General features: G+C 44.8%; 1 protein-coding gene across 2 annotated transcripts; it reads right to left on the bottom strand.

The window, feature by feature from the left end:
• Positions 1-634: 634 nt before the first annotated feature.
• abcc12 (ATP-binding cassette, sub-family C (CFTR/MRP), member 12) lies at positions 635-13,218 on the bottom strand. 2 transcript variants are annotated; one of them, XM_057025484.1, is made up of 31 exons: positions 13,116-13,218; positions 12,731-12,787; positions 11,902-12,047; positions 11,679-11,825; positions 11,425-11,572; positions 11,054-11,290; positions 10,789-10,962; positions 10,558-10,705; positions 10,301-10,449; positions 9,880-9,987; positions 9,517-9,732; positions 9,368-9,439; positions 9,170-9,294; positions 8,530-8,602; positions 7,857-8,060; positions 7,294-7,428; positions 6,173-6,266; positions 5,880-5,936; positions 4,884-4,976; positions 4,686-4,789; positions 4,428-4,598; positions 4,119-4,345; positions 3,805-3,942; positions 3,528-3,717; positions 3,364-3,453; positions 2,896-3,085; positions 2,354-2,534; positions 2,190-2,301; positions 1,940-2,053; positions 1,674-1,838; positions 635-1,601 (listed from the first exon to the last, which is right to left on the bottom strand). In XM_057025484.1, the coding sequence occupies exons 2-31, from the start codon at positions 12,779-12,781 to the stop codon at positions 1,509-1,511; spliced, it is 4,152 nt and encodes a 1,383-aa protein (XP_056881464.1). In that variant the 5' UTR covers positions 12,782-12,787; positions 13,116-13,218; the 3' UTR covers positions 635-1,508. The 2 variants fall into 2 exon arrangements, with proteins under 2 accessions (XP_056881464.1, XP_056881465.1); XM_057025485.1 differs by having other exon boundaries at positions 2,190-2,268; positions 2,375-2,534.
• Positions 13,219-13,644: the final 426 nt, after the last annotated feature.

Here is a 13,644-nt window from a genome sequence, read left to right as displayed (position 1 = left end):
TACAACAGCAAAGGTCACCACATATAAAACACAAAAGTCCATAAAATCCTCAACAAATAAAAAACACACAAACATTAAAAGTCCAGCAATGCAATAAATCTGATCCTTCCTGCAGCCTTTTTAAGGTTAGAGGTGACTAACAAAGTGTTTGCACATGTGTCCTGACCATGATGTTGTCTTTATGTTGTGAATGTGGCAGGAATTTATATTCTATATATATTCTATACTGCAGTTGCTGCAGGCTGAGGCTGCCAAAGTAGAAACAGCAACAATTTAAAGAAAGAATGAGAAGTTCTGAGGGGAGAGATCAACGTTTAAAAAGTGTTTGCCACAAAATGACAGAAAAGTGAGAATTGTCCTGAATGATTTATGTTCAAATATTTGGGATTTGTTTGACAGCTTTTGTTATAAATGTAAAGAATGCCCGGAAAATGTATGTATTTAAACCAGATTCATGCTTTCCTATGCATTTGTGAACCCGCTCCTCTGTTATCTTTCAACATTTAGGATGTTCTTTTATATATTTTGTGTGATATATTAATTTGACTAACTTGTAAAAATATAGGTTAAAAGTATAAGGAAAACAAGCTTTGATTCTCATCTAACACATATCAGTCTAAATTATGAGTCTGAGTTGGACAACGTTGCGTTTATTTGGAAAAAACAAAGTCCAGAGTGAGGATTTACTTAAATAAAACCATTCACAGTTGCACAGAAATGAATCTTGTTAGGATTCCTGTATAATAGAAACGATGGTGTGTGTATAGCAGCCACATTAATGATGGTGTGTGTGTAACAGCCACATTAATACATTTCTTCTCATCTGTACAAACCCTGAATCTTTTGGAAGCTGGGGGCTAAATGATTCTTCAACTTCTCTTGTTCAATTAACGCACAATATTGTTATCCTATTTCATTAAAATTGCTGTTTTAATTAAACATGAAGCTGTATTTACATTCTGTTAATGTATAGTTAAAAAGAGGAAGCAGACAAAGAGAGAAAACAAGTATTTACAGTAATTAAAATAATCTATATTGGTCCATCTGTCCAGAATCAGAATAAAACATCCTTTCTTAGAGTCCGTTAATGTTTTAAATTGACAAATGTTGAAACAACAAGCAGAGACCAGCGTGAAAGAAACAGTCTCATAGTTTGGAGCATAAGTTAGTTCTATAAAATTTTAATAAAGTAAACAAAGTTAGCAGTAAAATGCATACAGTATGATAAATACACACATTTAGAGTAAAAAAAATTAAAAAGAAGTCATTTTGTACATTCAGCTCTTTTACTGTCGAGACACTATTAACAGCAAGATAATATGCAGGTGATTAAACTAATGAATAATCGATCATGCACACACACGTGCATTCAATCAAAGGAATTTATTCCTGTTTAAACAGGATTCTCATTGTGGTCAAACGCCTCTGGAACAAAACAGCAGTCAGTACCTGGTGGGAACAGTAACCAGCATTCTATTATAATCCCGTCCGCTGGGCTCTGGTCCGGTTCAGGAGCTGACGGTGTGAGCGGCGTTCAGGAGTGTGGAGAACAGAGAATCTGGCCTCTGCTTCAGCACCTCAGGACTGTCCAACTCTGCAACCTGTCAGACAGAAGAAGACGGCTCAGCAACGCTGCGCAGACTCCGTCTGCACTACTTTCCTTCCTCTCCCACCTCGCCACCGTCCATGACGAGGATGCGGTCCGCGTTCACCACAGTGTGGATCCGGTGGGCGATGGTGAGCATGGTGCAGTCCCGAAAGGCCTTCTGGATGGTGGTCTGGATCAAAGCGTCCGTCTCGGCATCGATGGATGCTGTCGCCTCATCCAGGAGTATAATCTGTTGATCAGTGGTTTAGTATCAAAGTAGATTAAGCATATAACATTATACAAAGTATCATAGTTGTGTTGGGGTCACATTTGTTGGGCAAGCGTGAGTACCTTGGAGTTGCGGAGCAGAGCTCTGGCCATGCACATCAGCTGTCTCTCCCCTACGGAGAAGTTCTCTCCGTTCTCCAGAACAGGCGCCAGCAGCTTCCCATCCAGCTTGGAGATCTGAGGAAACGTTATGAGTTGTGTTATGAGTTCCCTGCGGTGGAGAAACAGCCTGCAGGGTCTGTTGATTGCTCCTTAAAGATTTAGATTTAACGTCAGGATTCAATGATTCTCAATAAAGAATCTTCAGACATACTGAGTCCTTTATGTAGGTCTTTTCCAGAGCCTCCCAGATCTCTTCATCGCTGTACTTGTTGAAGGGATCCAGGTTGTACCTACAGGCAAAAATCACAGCCATTAATATTGTCAGTGCCCCCCCCCCCCCCCCCCCCCCATGGTGTGTGGAAACTATTTCCAGCTTGAGCGATTAACCCAGAATACCTGATGGTACCACAAAATAGCACAGGATCCTGCGGGATGATGGACAACTTGCTGCGCAGATCCTCCAAGCCGATGGAGGAGATGTCCACTCCATCGATCAGGATGGTCCCCTCTGTTGGCTCCACCAGCCTGAAGAGGGCCACACCTAAAGAGGACTTCCCTGCATAGAGTCCACAAAAAATACCGTGAAATCTTTTTCAATGCTAATTAAAACACAAAAATCTGCTAAAAGGTGAGGACTTCCTCAAATTTGCTGTTTAGTCATAAATAAAGGAAAAGAGTAAGTTTTTGAAGCATTTGTCTCACAGGCCAGATGTCTAAGAGAGGAAACCGGGTCAAAGATAAGATACAACCAGTCGTTCTGAGAGGAATTCAACCCAAAGAGAGTTCAATGTTGAGAAGCAACATAGCAACAAATGTAACTCTGTAAAACTTACAGCATAAACTTAAATGAGCTTTAAAAAAAACTCAATATTTTACTCTAGCGTTTGAAATGTGTCAAAATTCAGGTCTGTCCTCACCAGAACCGGTCCGTCCCACAATGCCCAGCTTCTCTCCGGCTTGGATGAAGAAATTGAGGCCGTTCAGGACTACTGGAGTATTCTCCCTGTACCTCATCTTATAGTCCAGGAAGGTGATGGCTCCACTCTTTGGCCAGTGATCTGGGACTTGAGCCTCCTTCACATGTCTGGGAGCCTCGGAATTAGAACTCTGTACACAAGGTAAAGAATGTATGGATATGGTGGTGGCACATGTTCAAAGCACAGGCCATTTCTAATGATTCCGCGTTGCCGTGGCAATTACAGCAGGAGAGACATCGGGGACGCAGTGTGACCGTATCCGTCCTGCTCTCAGCAGATTTTTATCATGTCTGGTCATTTTGATCTCAGTTTTTAACCAAATGATGTTGTTTATCAGATATATTTGGGAGGGGCTGTTCTCTAAATGGTCACCAGGCAGCCGGTGTTGGAAGCAGCTGCCGCCTGTACCTTGGTGTATTCCAGCAGCCGTTCCACAGAGTTGAACCTGGCCTCCACCTCGGTCCCGAGCCTCACCACGAACTGCAGCATGCCCGTCAGCTGAAAACCGCAGCGGCACAGACGGTCAGCTCGGCGGCACCGGACGCGTCTTTTTGGGAGATACTGTGACGCACCTGTATGGTGTAGGACAACGCCAGGCCCTTCAGAGATGGACTGATCACTTCATTATCGCTGAGCACCACGAACAACGTCACAAACAGCGTCATGATGGCTGCAATGAAATCCAGCAGGAAAGAGAGCCAACGGGACCCCGAGTGGAACAGCGTGAAGTAGTTCGAGTTGGTGTCATTCAGTGTCTTGAACCTACAACGTGACACAGACAGGCCTGAGCGCGTGCGGACAGCTCCAACTAAGAAAACGGTTATCGTTTGCGCACGACTGGTTTCTCACGCTCGTATGTGGCTTTCTTTGATATTGTAGGCGTGGATGGTGCTGAGGCCCTGCAGCGTGGAGGTGGTGAGGGAGATGCAGGGAGAGCGACTGATGTTCTCCAACTGCTTCATCTGACGGATGCTCTTCTGGAACACGCTGCAGAGGAACAACGTTTGACATGGGTCAAATCTAGCGTGCCCAGAAAGACGTTAAGCTTTCTCGTTCATCACGCTTGAGCCCAATGAAGAAATATACACCTTCATTCTTACGTTCCATCCATTAAACTTTTAAAGAGTTTGAAACGAGTGATGTAGTCCAATAGTTGCACTCACAAGAGGATGGTGAAGAACACGGCTCCGAGGATCAGCACAGCGATGAGCATGAAGGGGAAGACTGCTGAGATGATGGCTACAATGAACAAGACCATCAGGGAGAACAGTATGAAAGAGTCCATGAAGAGCGGCAGCACGGTGTCCACCTCCTCCTGGTCTTTGGAGAACCGGTTGACGATTCGCCCAGACGGCGTCATGTCGAAAAAGCTCATGGGCATGGAAATAATCTGTGGAGGGTCACATCGTTGTTTGGAAGCCTTGGTGTGATCCAAGCAGGCTTATCTCTAATAATCAGCCCATGCCGCTTACCTTCTTGAACAGATTGTTGTGGAGTGTGGAGGCGGCATTCAAGGTGATCCACGTGTAGACGAAGCAGTCAATAATAGCCAGGACCACCATGACCACCCCCAGCACGCCGTAAACAAGTTGGTAGTAGGAGAGTTGAGGGTTAGTGGTGATGTTGTCATCCGTTGAGTTTGTCTTGAAGCACACACACACAGAAGCCCACGACATGGTTTTACGCTATTTTAATTTCAGGGAGATGTGGTTGTAGGTGGCGGTGCTCACCGCGCCGCCCTGCCCCAGCCAGTAGCTGAGCCACCAGTTGCTGACGGCCGTAGACCCCACCATCAGGAAGATGAGGAAGATGCAGATGAAGGCGAAGAACCATCCTGCAGCAGCGACGCAGACGCACCAGCCATTAGTAAGGATCGTGTGTGTGTGTGTGTGTGTGTGTGTGTGTGTGTGTGTGTGTGTGTGTCTGACCTCCAGCTGCCTTGCAGTATTGGTGATAGACCTTCAAGGGGACAGAACCTTCTGTCGACTTCTCCTGACTGACGAGCTGATCTTCACCATCAGCTGGAGAAACCAGGAGAATCACATGACTGTCTCATTTTTGTAACTCAGTTACATGGGAGTTTTCATCTTTTTATTTCACACACGGTAGTTCTGTTCCACGTTGTTGCTTTTCTCGGGGTCACCACAGTAAATGTCCCTCCTCTATGTCTTCCTGTTCTCTGCTTCTTCTTCTCTCCCATCAAATAGCTGCAGGTTCTCATCCATCACAATAACATGCTGCCTCTTTCATTTGCCTTCTGGCGCCTCCGTCTTCAGCATTTCCCACCATTCCACCAGCTGTCTGCCTTTTGAACATGTCCAGACCATCTCATATCAAACACTGTCCCTCTGCTCTGTGCATCATCATCTCCGTATGTCCAATACCCATGGACCAGAGATGACCTCTCCTCCTGCTAGTCCACCCAGCCTGTGAGTGTCCTCATCTCACCAAGCTCCTTATCACTGAATATTTGTTTCCCTAATGTCACCCTGCTTTTCCCCGTCCTTGAATCCCCTTTGCTGGTCTGCGTCTCTTGGACATTCTTCTGTGGTACTTGAAAAAACATTTTTCAGAACCTTTCAGGTTGTTCTGCTCTTACTGCAGAAGAAAACAACATCTACAAACATCAATGTCCCCTGACGTCATCTGTCGGTCTGTCCGTCACCATAGCAACCAAGAATGTCATCTTCAAAATGATCAGCAGAAAACGGAGGGTCTAATTCTCTCTGATAGTTTTGTCTTTTCCCCCCAGGTCAATATTGGGCTGCGGCATAGAAAAATGTGCAACAAGTGTTTTCTGTGTTGCTCTTGGTGTTTCTGGGTTTTTCCATTTTTTTCTGGCTTCCTGTTCAGATCAAACCGACCCCACTGCAGTTCTGTGGTTGTGGGTTCGATAGTCTAGAGCGGCTGTTCTGCAGACTTACACGTGACTGTAGTTGCTCTGTCATCATCCACCATCTTTTCGTCTGAAAGGTCAAACGCTGAAAGGAAGCACACAAACAAACAAACGAGTTTATAATAGTTCTTTCGCTGAGTTGGTAAAAGTTGATATTTAAAAGTATTTTCGAATGTATTTCCCAGATATGCTACAGTTACGTAATCCACCCTGTTATCATAAACAGCCTCGTCTTCGTCCACACTCATTCCAGGCACCATAAAAGATCCTCACATTGCACCGTTTATCATTAAACATGTGTGTTATGTGTGGATTCCGTACCTGGGTTTATTATACCGCTGTTTGTGCGCTCTCTGTACTCAGACTCCTTCAGGAGGTCGCTGTCTTCAGGTGATTTTTCGACCTGGTTCTTTGTCTGTGAATGCACAAAAACGCTATTAAAATGAGGAAAACTATGATTTCAACAGTAAAGGTGTTAACAGACACAAACATATCGGTCAATTATAAAACCATTAACAGTCGTCTTGCTCTGGGGGACTTTAAACAGGCTAGAGTGGACCCCTTGATTAAAAGCCTGATCGGGATCCTAACATCTAGTCAGGTTTCAGACCACTATCAACGCTTCTATTTATTTCCAGTGTTTTACTGCAGTCTTATCTCCATGTTCCTGCCATTCTGGACATCTTCCAGTCTGATTTCAAGGCTTTTCGCAGCACTGAATTGGCACTTTTAAGGGTTTGTAATAATATTCTATCGACCTCTTAATGCTTTTCATGCTGTAGATGACGCCTGCAAGTGGGGGTAAACTCCATTGTTTCAGGTCCTAGTTGTCAGCCTTAAAATTAAAATTGGGGCCTGTTCTCCTCATTTGCTCCCCCTACCTTGGGTAGTTCCCCAAGTGTCCACATTTTGATTTTAAAGAAACAAAAACGGAAATAATTATCGTTGACCTTTGACTCCCCCCCCAATTTTGAAGTAGTGATTTGTGCTTTTATTTCCACATGTTTGATCTGCTGTAATTAACTTTAAACGGATCAGCATCCTTTTTGTGTGTTTGGAAACGTGCTGAACAAATAAAGCGTCCAGGTCAGACTTTATGTAATCATCATCTTCATCATCTTCTTCATCATCCTTTCATCTGTCCTTATTCTTGTCCTCTTCTGCTGCTTTAAACAGCTTATTAAGCGCTTTGAATTACAGACTTAAATGCTGGTGTTCCAATGAGGATAACTGTTTTGCTTTAGCATTAGCGCCACATTAGCCCCACCCACCTGTACAGGCATTATTTTGCTTTTTAAAATGTTTTTTTCATCTTTTTTTCTGCATACAGTAGATGAACTCAGCAGCTCTTAGAGAAAATAAGTTTCTCCTACAGAAGATATGTGATTGGTTTTTATGGACAGCCACTACAGAACACGTCTGCAGCATGTGTGTTTATTTACTTGGGGCTCCGTCATCTGGTAGTTGCTGATGAGCTGAGCGTAGCGTCCGCCGGCTTTGATGAGGTTGTCATGGTTACCGTCCTCCAGGACTTTGCCATCCTCAAGAACCAAAATATCATCGCAGAACTCCAGGAACTACAGAGACACGTGACAGCAATAAGTCAATAAACAATCTAATAATAAAGATGTCAATAAACCTTTTGAAGGCCAACCAGCACAGCAGTGAAAGCACATATAGGATGATGAATAATTCATATATTTAAAATGATTATAAGCACTAACGTCTTAAAATATTGACATAGACTGAAAAAAATTGGATATTAAAACAGGTGCTGACAAACAATACACTTCTTTTAATTAATAAACAACATTGAGTTAAGTTTAAATATTTAATTAGCGAATGTACACATTGTTGGGGACATGTCTTGTTATAGACAATCAAAAAATTCAATAATCAGGAGAAAAGTATGATCATAAAAAGCCTCAAGGGAATGTTACTGTATTTATGAGGTTGTCGTGGATTCTAAATGACCCGAGTGTGTTGATGTGTGTGTTGTGTTCACCTGCAGCTGGTGTGTAACCAGGATGACAGATTTTCCATGCAGCTCTTTCTTTATGCACTCTTCGAAAATGTGTTTCCCCACGTGAGCGTCCACAGCAGATAAGGGGTCATCGAGGAGGAAGATGTCCTTATTTGAGTAGACGGCTCGGGCCAGGCTGATCCGCTGCTTCTGCCCCCCCGACAGATTCAGCCCTCGCTCCCCAATCTGCCAACGGACCGACACAAATCTCACACACCGCTCGTACACTGGCGGCATATTTCAAACAGATCCGAGAAGAAGAAACTCAGACACCTGAGTGGATGATTGTAAAGGTTATTATGCAACAACACACACGCACACACACTAAACAGCCCATCAGACAAAACACGCAGAGATAAGAAAAGCTCCAATATATCAGATCACCAGTATCTTTTCATGTTTCATGCAAACTTTACTGGTCAACAAGTCAATGTTCTACAGCCTGCTTCCAAAAACAGTTTCTGAGCACAAAGTCTGATGTCGCGGCGGTTCGTTCGTGCATGAACACATTCCATTGTCACCCTGATTCAGCAAATGTTCCAAGCCTGGAAAGGCTTCTATGGTTCCCCCATAGAAGTACAAGATCAATGAGTGAATGTATTTTTATATTAAATATTCCAGGTGAGGTCTGAGAAAAGAGGAGAAATGTCCTTACCTCAGTTTTATCTCCGTAAGGGAGGATGTCAAAATCAGCTCGGAGGCTGCAGACGTCCACAACTCTGTTGTATCTGAAGCGTAAAAAAGAAATCCAGTTCATCAATGTCATATAAATTATAAATGATAGATGAAGATATGACAGAAAATGTGTGGCTAGGGGTTGGGCTTAGAGGTTCAGAGGGTATAAATGTAATATAACCACACACCGGCTGCAGGTGGCTGATATTTAAACTTTACAGTCTTGATTTTACACTGAAACATACAGGCAGTTGAAAGGGTTATTTCCAGTGATAACAGCCCCCCCTTTCAGTGTACTGGCTGATGGGTCTAGTGAAATGATGTACACAGGTCAGCAGGCTTCTTCTGCCCTCTGCACACACACAGCTTCCCCCATGACTCTGCTGTAAACTCCATTCCTGTTTGACAACCCTGATATGGCCCAACTCACAAAGATAACGGACACTTTCCTCCAGTTAAACATTCCTCACACTGTAAAAAAAAACAAAAAAAAACAACAACTCCCTTTACTTACTGTCAGTCTCACGGTCTGTGCTACCATGGTAACGAGGTTCTGTGGCGAGAACACCACTGTGGAATTTATTTAGATTTCTATGCATTTAATGAAGGTTGTTATTTACTTGGCCTGATCTAAAGGTGCCCCCATCAGGATGTTTTCTCGAACAGTTCCGTGGAATATCCAGGCCTGCTGGGAAACGTAGGCAAACGTCCCATCGGCTGTGAGGGAGCCCTGCAGGAGGTGCATCTGAAATAGGCCAGAATGAGACGCAGTCATTCATATTTCCATTTCACTGTCCGATACAAAGGTTGTGACCAACCTGCTCCAAAATGCTGGAAATCAGCGACGTTTTTCCACTGCCAACATTTCCACAGATACCAAGCAGGTTCCCCTGCAGGAAGCAGCACAGAAACTGTAATCAAACCTCATGACAACCTCATTTATGAAGATCTGAGGGGCAGCACAGACCTTATACAGCTTAAAAGAGATGTTTCTCAGTGTTGGCAAAGCTTCCGCTGATCCCGCAGCTTCGTGCACGTTCCCACTAGTGTTGGAACTGGGGAGAGAGTCGGGGAGGCTGCCTGGTTTTGTCCAAGAGAGTGTTGCGTTTTCCACCACGATGGCTAATTTGTTGTCCTTCCTGTGCTGCAGGCACGATTCTGGATTCTGGATCATCAGGATTTTCTGAAAGAGTCAAACGCGTGGTCACCTATCGGCGAGAGATCTTAACTACAACCCAGAGCCAGATGGTCAGAGCTAGACAAAGAGAGCCCAAGCATGGCTGCTATGGTGCGTTAAATCCCAGGGAAAACAGCCACGGCGAGCGTTCACCTTCAGACGTCTGATTGAAACAGCCGCCTCGGCCATCGTCTTCACGGTCTGGGGCAGAAGCGCCAGGCAGAACCTCATGGCGTTGAAGATGGCGATGGTGGTGAAAGCCTGGCAACGCAACAAGAATTGTGAAATACACACGGCTCTGTGTGTGTGTGTGTGTGTGTTCTTGTTGTTGCTACATATTGAGTACCAAAATACTGATTCATCCAGCAAAATGGGGGCATTACTGGCAAGTGGGGGCAGGTTTTATGGTTGAGGGGTTAGGTCAGAGGGTTAGTTGGGATAGTTGGGGTAAGGAGATGGAGAACACATTATATCTATAGCATTCCTCACAATGTTAGAGGTACAAGGATATGTATGTGTGTGTGGGTGTGTGTGTGTGTTTGTGTGTTTGGTGCCGTCCTGCTGCTGTACTCACGTCAGTCGTGTTGAGACTTAATCCCAAAAGTGTGTGAACCAGGAATGTGAGAACGGTGGCAATGGTGGGCACGATGCCGGTGAGGTTGACGTTAATATTCTGAATCAAATTCACCACCCACAGTTGTTTCTTCTCATTTTTCCTCAAGTCTGCCAGAGACACAGAATCGCGCATGAGCAGAGGTGTGGACGCAGCACGTCAACGGACGCGGACGACGGCCTCCTCCACAGCCGTTACTGGAACGGCTGCTGACCCACCTGTGATCTTCTCATCGAAGGAATCCTCCCAGGCGTACATTTTGATGAGCTTGATGCTGTTCAGGATCTCATTCATGGTGCGAACGCGGTTATCCGTGATCAGTATTGTCCTCCATCGGAATTTGTTAATGATCTTGGCCAGGAAAGCCTGAAAGAACAAATAAGAATAATACAAATAATAATAAAACTAATAGAAGCAACAAGGCGTTGGACGTTGCTTGATGGTCAGACCTGTACGGGGATGAAGATGATGTAGGTGAGGACTCCAGTCAGCGCCGTGTATCCCAGTATGTAGCAGGCGTAGACGATACACACGATGAAGATGACCGGCACACACACCACAAACGAGGCAAAGATGATGGCTTCAAACAGCTTGTGTCCATCGCCCGTCAGAACATTAATCAACTGGATGCAAACGTGAGAAAGGAGGCAAAACGTTAGCTTTAGCATGCGCTAACTGCTCTTCAGTCTGCTATTGCTATTCTCTTTTCGTCACCTCTCCGTTGGAGACGCCGCTCTGCACCCTCAGAGAGATGATTTTCTCAAAGGCCATCGTGCAGAAGGCGCCCTTCAAGCGGACGGCCGTTCGCACGTTGATGGCCCACATCATGGAGATGAAGAAGGCTTTGCAGAACTCTGTGAAGAACAGCGCGCAGGCCAGGCCGACGCCGTAGGACAGAGGGGAATTCCCTGGATCCTCGATGTAGTGCAGGACCTTATTGACCAGAATAGCCTGCGAGAGGAGTGTGAAGCAACAAAGAAGCTCAGTATTGAGCCCAGCTCAACTTATGGCTTCAACATCATGTACATCTGAGAGGGTCTTTCAGCTCTCGCCCCTCAGCTGCAGGTGAGCTCAGATTCATTTACCGGGCCCAGAAAGGCTGCTACCATGGCGATAACTCCAGCTATGGCAGACAGAATCAGTCTGGTTCTTTGGAAGCGAACGATCACTCGAACCAACGAGGCCTTCTCCGGGCCCACCTTCGCCACCTCTTCTTTCCACAGCTTCTGGAGCCTGCAGATCCCAAAGAGTCCCAATCAGAACCATCCACAGCTGGATCTCCCCCTCAGACAGCTGTTACACGGCAGATGTGATGAGGATCACCGAGACCAAGCCAGACCTCGTTGTGTTGACGTCAGCTTCATCAAAAGGAGAAAGTCTGAGACTGTCCCAGTCCAGTTTCCTTCTGAATGCGGCCCACATCATGGGCGTTACCCAGGCGAAGGTGGCGAAGGACAGGAAGCCTGCGTTGTCCACAGGGTGGGGCCTACAGGAGGGAACAACACAGCATCAACACCGGAACATCTAGGAAACTGTACGCGGATTAACGTAAAGATGCCCACTGTGATGAGGAGAAGCGGACAGGTTTCAACGTCTTGCGGCTCTGGTGGTATTTTCTGTGGGGGGGCTCATTATCTTTCCTGTCGTCCAGGTCGGGATGTCGTTGTCCGGATTCCTCTGACTGCGTTCTCCATCGGAAACTAGTCTTCTAGTGAGTCATGAGCACAATTCAATCAACAAAACACAACACTTCAAAACCTCTGCACAGAGACTTTAGGAGCGATCCGATTCCATCGACGTGGTTTCTGTTTTTCTGGTGGCGACACTGGTCGGATTTCTCGTTTCTCTTCCATAAGCTGTCAGCAGATCTGGATAATCTGCTCATAAACTGCACCCCCGGAAGTCAAACTCATAAATCTGCTGCTGTGCGAGCAAAAAACAAAGGTTTGGCGCCCGCCTCCCTGAGGTCACGTAAGAGCAGGAGGATTTGATAATAATGCAGGTAATAATATTATGCATATGTGAATCCAGATAACATCAATATCAAAACATCGGCTGAGCGTCAAAGACGTAAAAGACGGACATTGCTGATTGGACAGATTTATTCCGTCTGGATATAACTGGACTGAAGCTATTTCTGATTGTTCTGGGTTCAGGACTACAGATCCAGCTTGATGAAAAGGTTTGAGGACTAAAATGTAACCCTACAAAACTCCCCCTCCCCCTCCAGTGGTGGCTGACAGGAGATCACTAACAGCACAAACCCAAATATGGTATAACCATGAGGTGAAGAGGAGCTCTTCTGCTGGTTCCTTAAGTCTTTGTTTTCATTCTTAACCAAGTAAAACACAATTATTAACCAAGAGTAAAAACAATTCAGGTTGTACTTACAAAAGTCTCCACTGGCTCAGAGTTCTTCTCCAAAGAATGTTTTCCCCTCATTTTCACCTGTGGAGCAGCAGGATATACGTTCAATGCCAGTGGAGCTTCACAGGCTTCATTTGTTTAGGATTCAGACTTTCTGGAAAATCTTTTTAAGTGGCTGGTTTGTAAAAGTCTTACATAATATTAAGCGTTGAACATGAAAACGCTGAAATGTGATGGAAACCATTCCGGTAAAGCGTAGCGATTATAGACACAAAGACATCAAAACATCAAAGGCCTCAAAAATATGCAATTCCATTAAACACAATGATGATTATGGGCACAAAGCAAACACGTTATTATATATACAGATATTTGTCAAAAAAAGGAAGATTGAAGACATAAAAATTACCTGCAAGGAGGATGAACTCGCTACCACCGGCTAGTGGGAACACACCACTGACTGTTGTACAGTATTTCAGACCGTCATCCCGGAGAGCAAAGGTTTAGAGAGAGCAAAGTTCAAGTCTCCTCCCCGCGTTCACACTGACCACCGCGTTAACAGCATATACAGCAGGAATAACAGTAACAATAAAATCACCTTTCATTGGACACGTGTGTTGGAAGTCTGAGAGTCCCGCTCGTCAACAATTAACTAAAAAAAAAAAAATTGGATTGTGCAGGATTCAAGTTTGTTAGATCTCATCTTGGATTAGAGTCCTTCTGTCATAAATTAATTTTTCAGCCAGTGGCTTGAACGTGGCTTCATGTTTTATGAAGACTTTGTTTAAAGCAAACATGAGTGATGGAGATTCTCAGGTCTAATGAAGACTGTTATCAGGGAGGGGATGGGGGGGGGGTATTATGAGGAAATCACTCACTCTCTTGTTCATATTCAAGATATTAAGCCATTAATATCAGGAACACTGTGGTCCTCACAT

This window comes from Takifugu flavidus, chromosome 2, assembly GCF_003711565.1.
Source record: "Takifugu flavidus isolate HTHZ2018 chromosome 2, ASM371156v2, whole genome shotgun sequence".
Lineage (NCBI taxonomy): Eukaryota > Metazoa > Chordata > Actinopteri > Tetraodontiformes > Tetraodontidae > Takifugu > Takifugu flavidus.
Note: the sequence above shows the minus strand (reverse complement) of the source record. Positions and strands in the feature narration are given on the sequence as shown.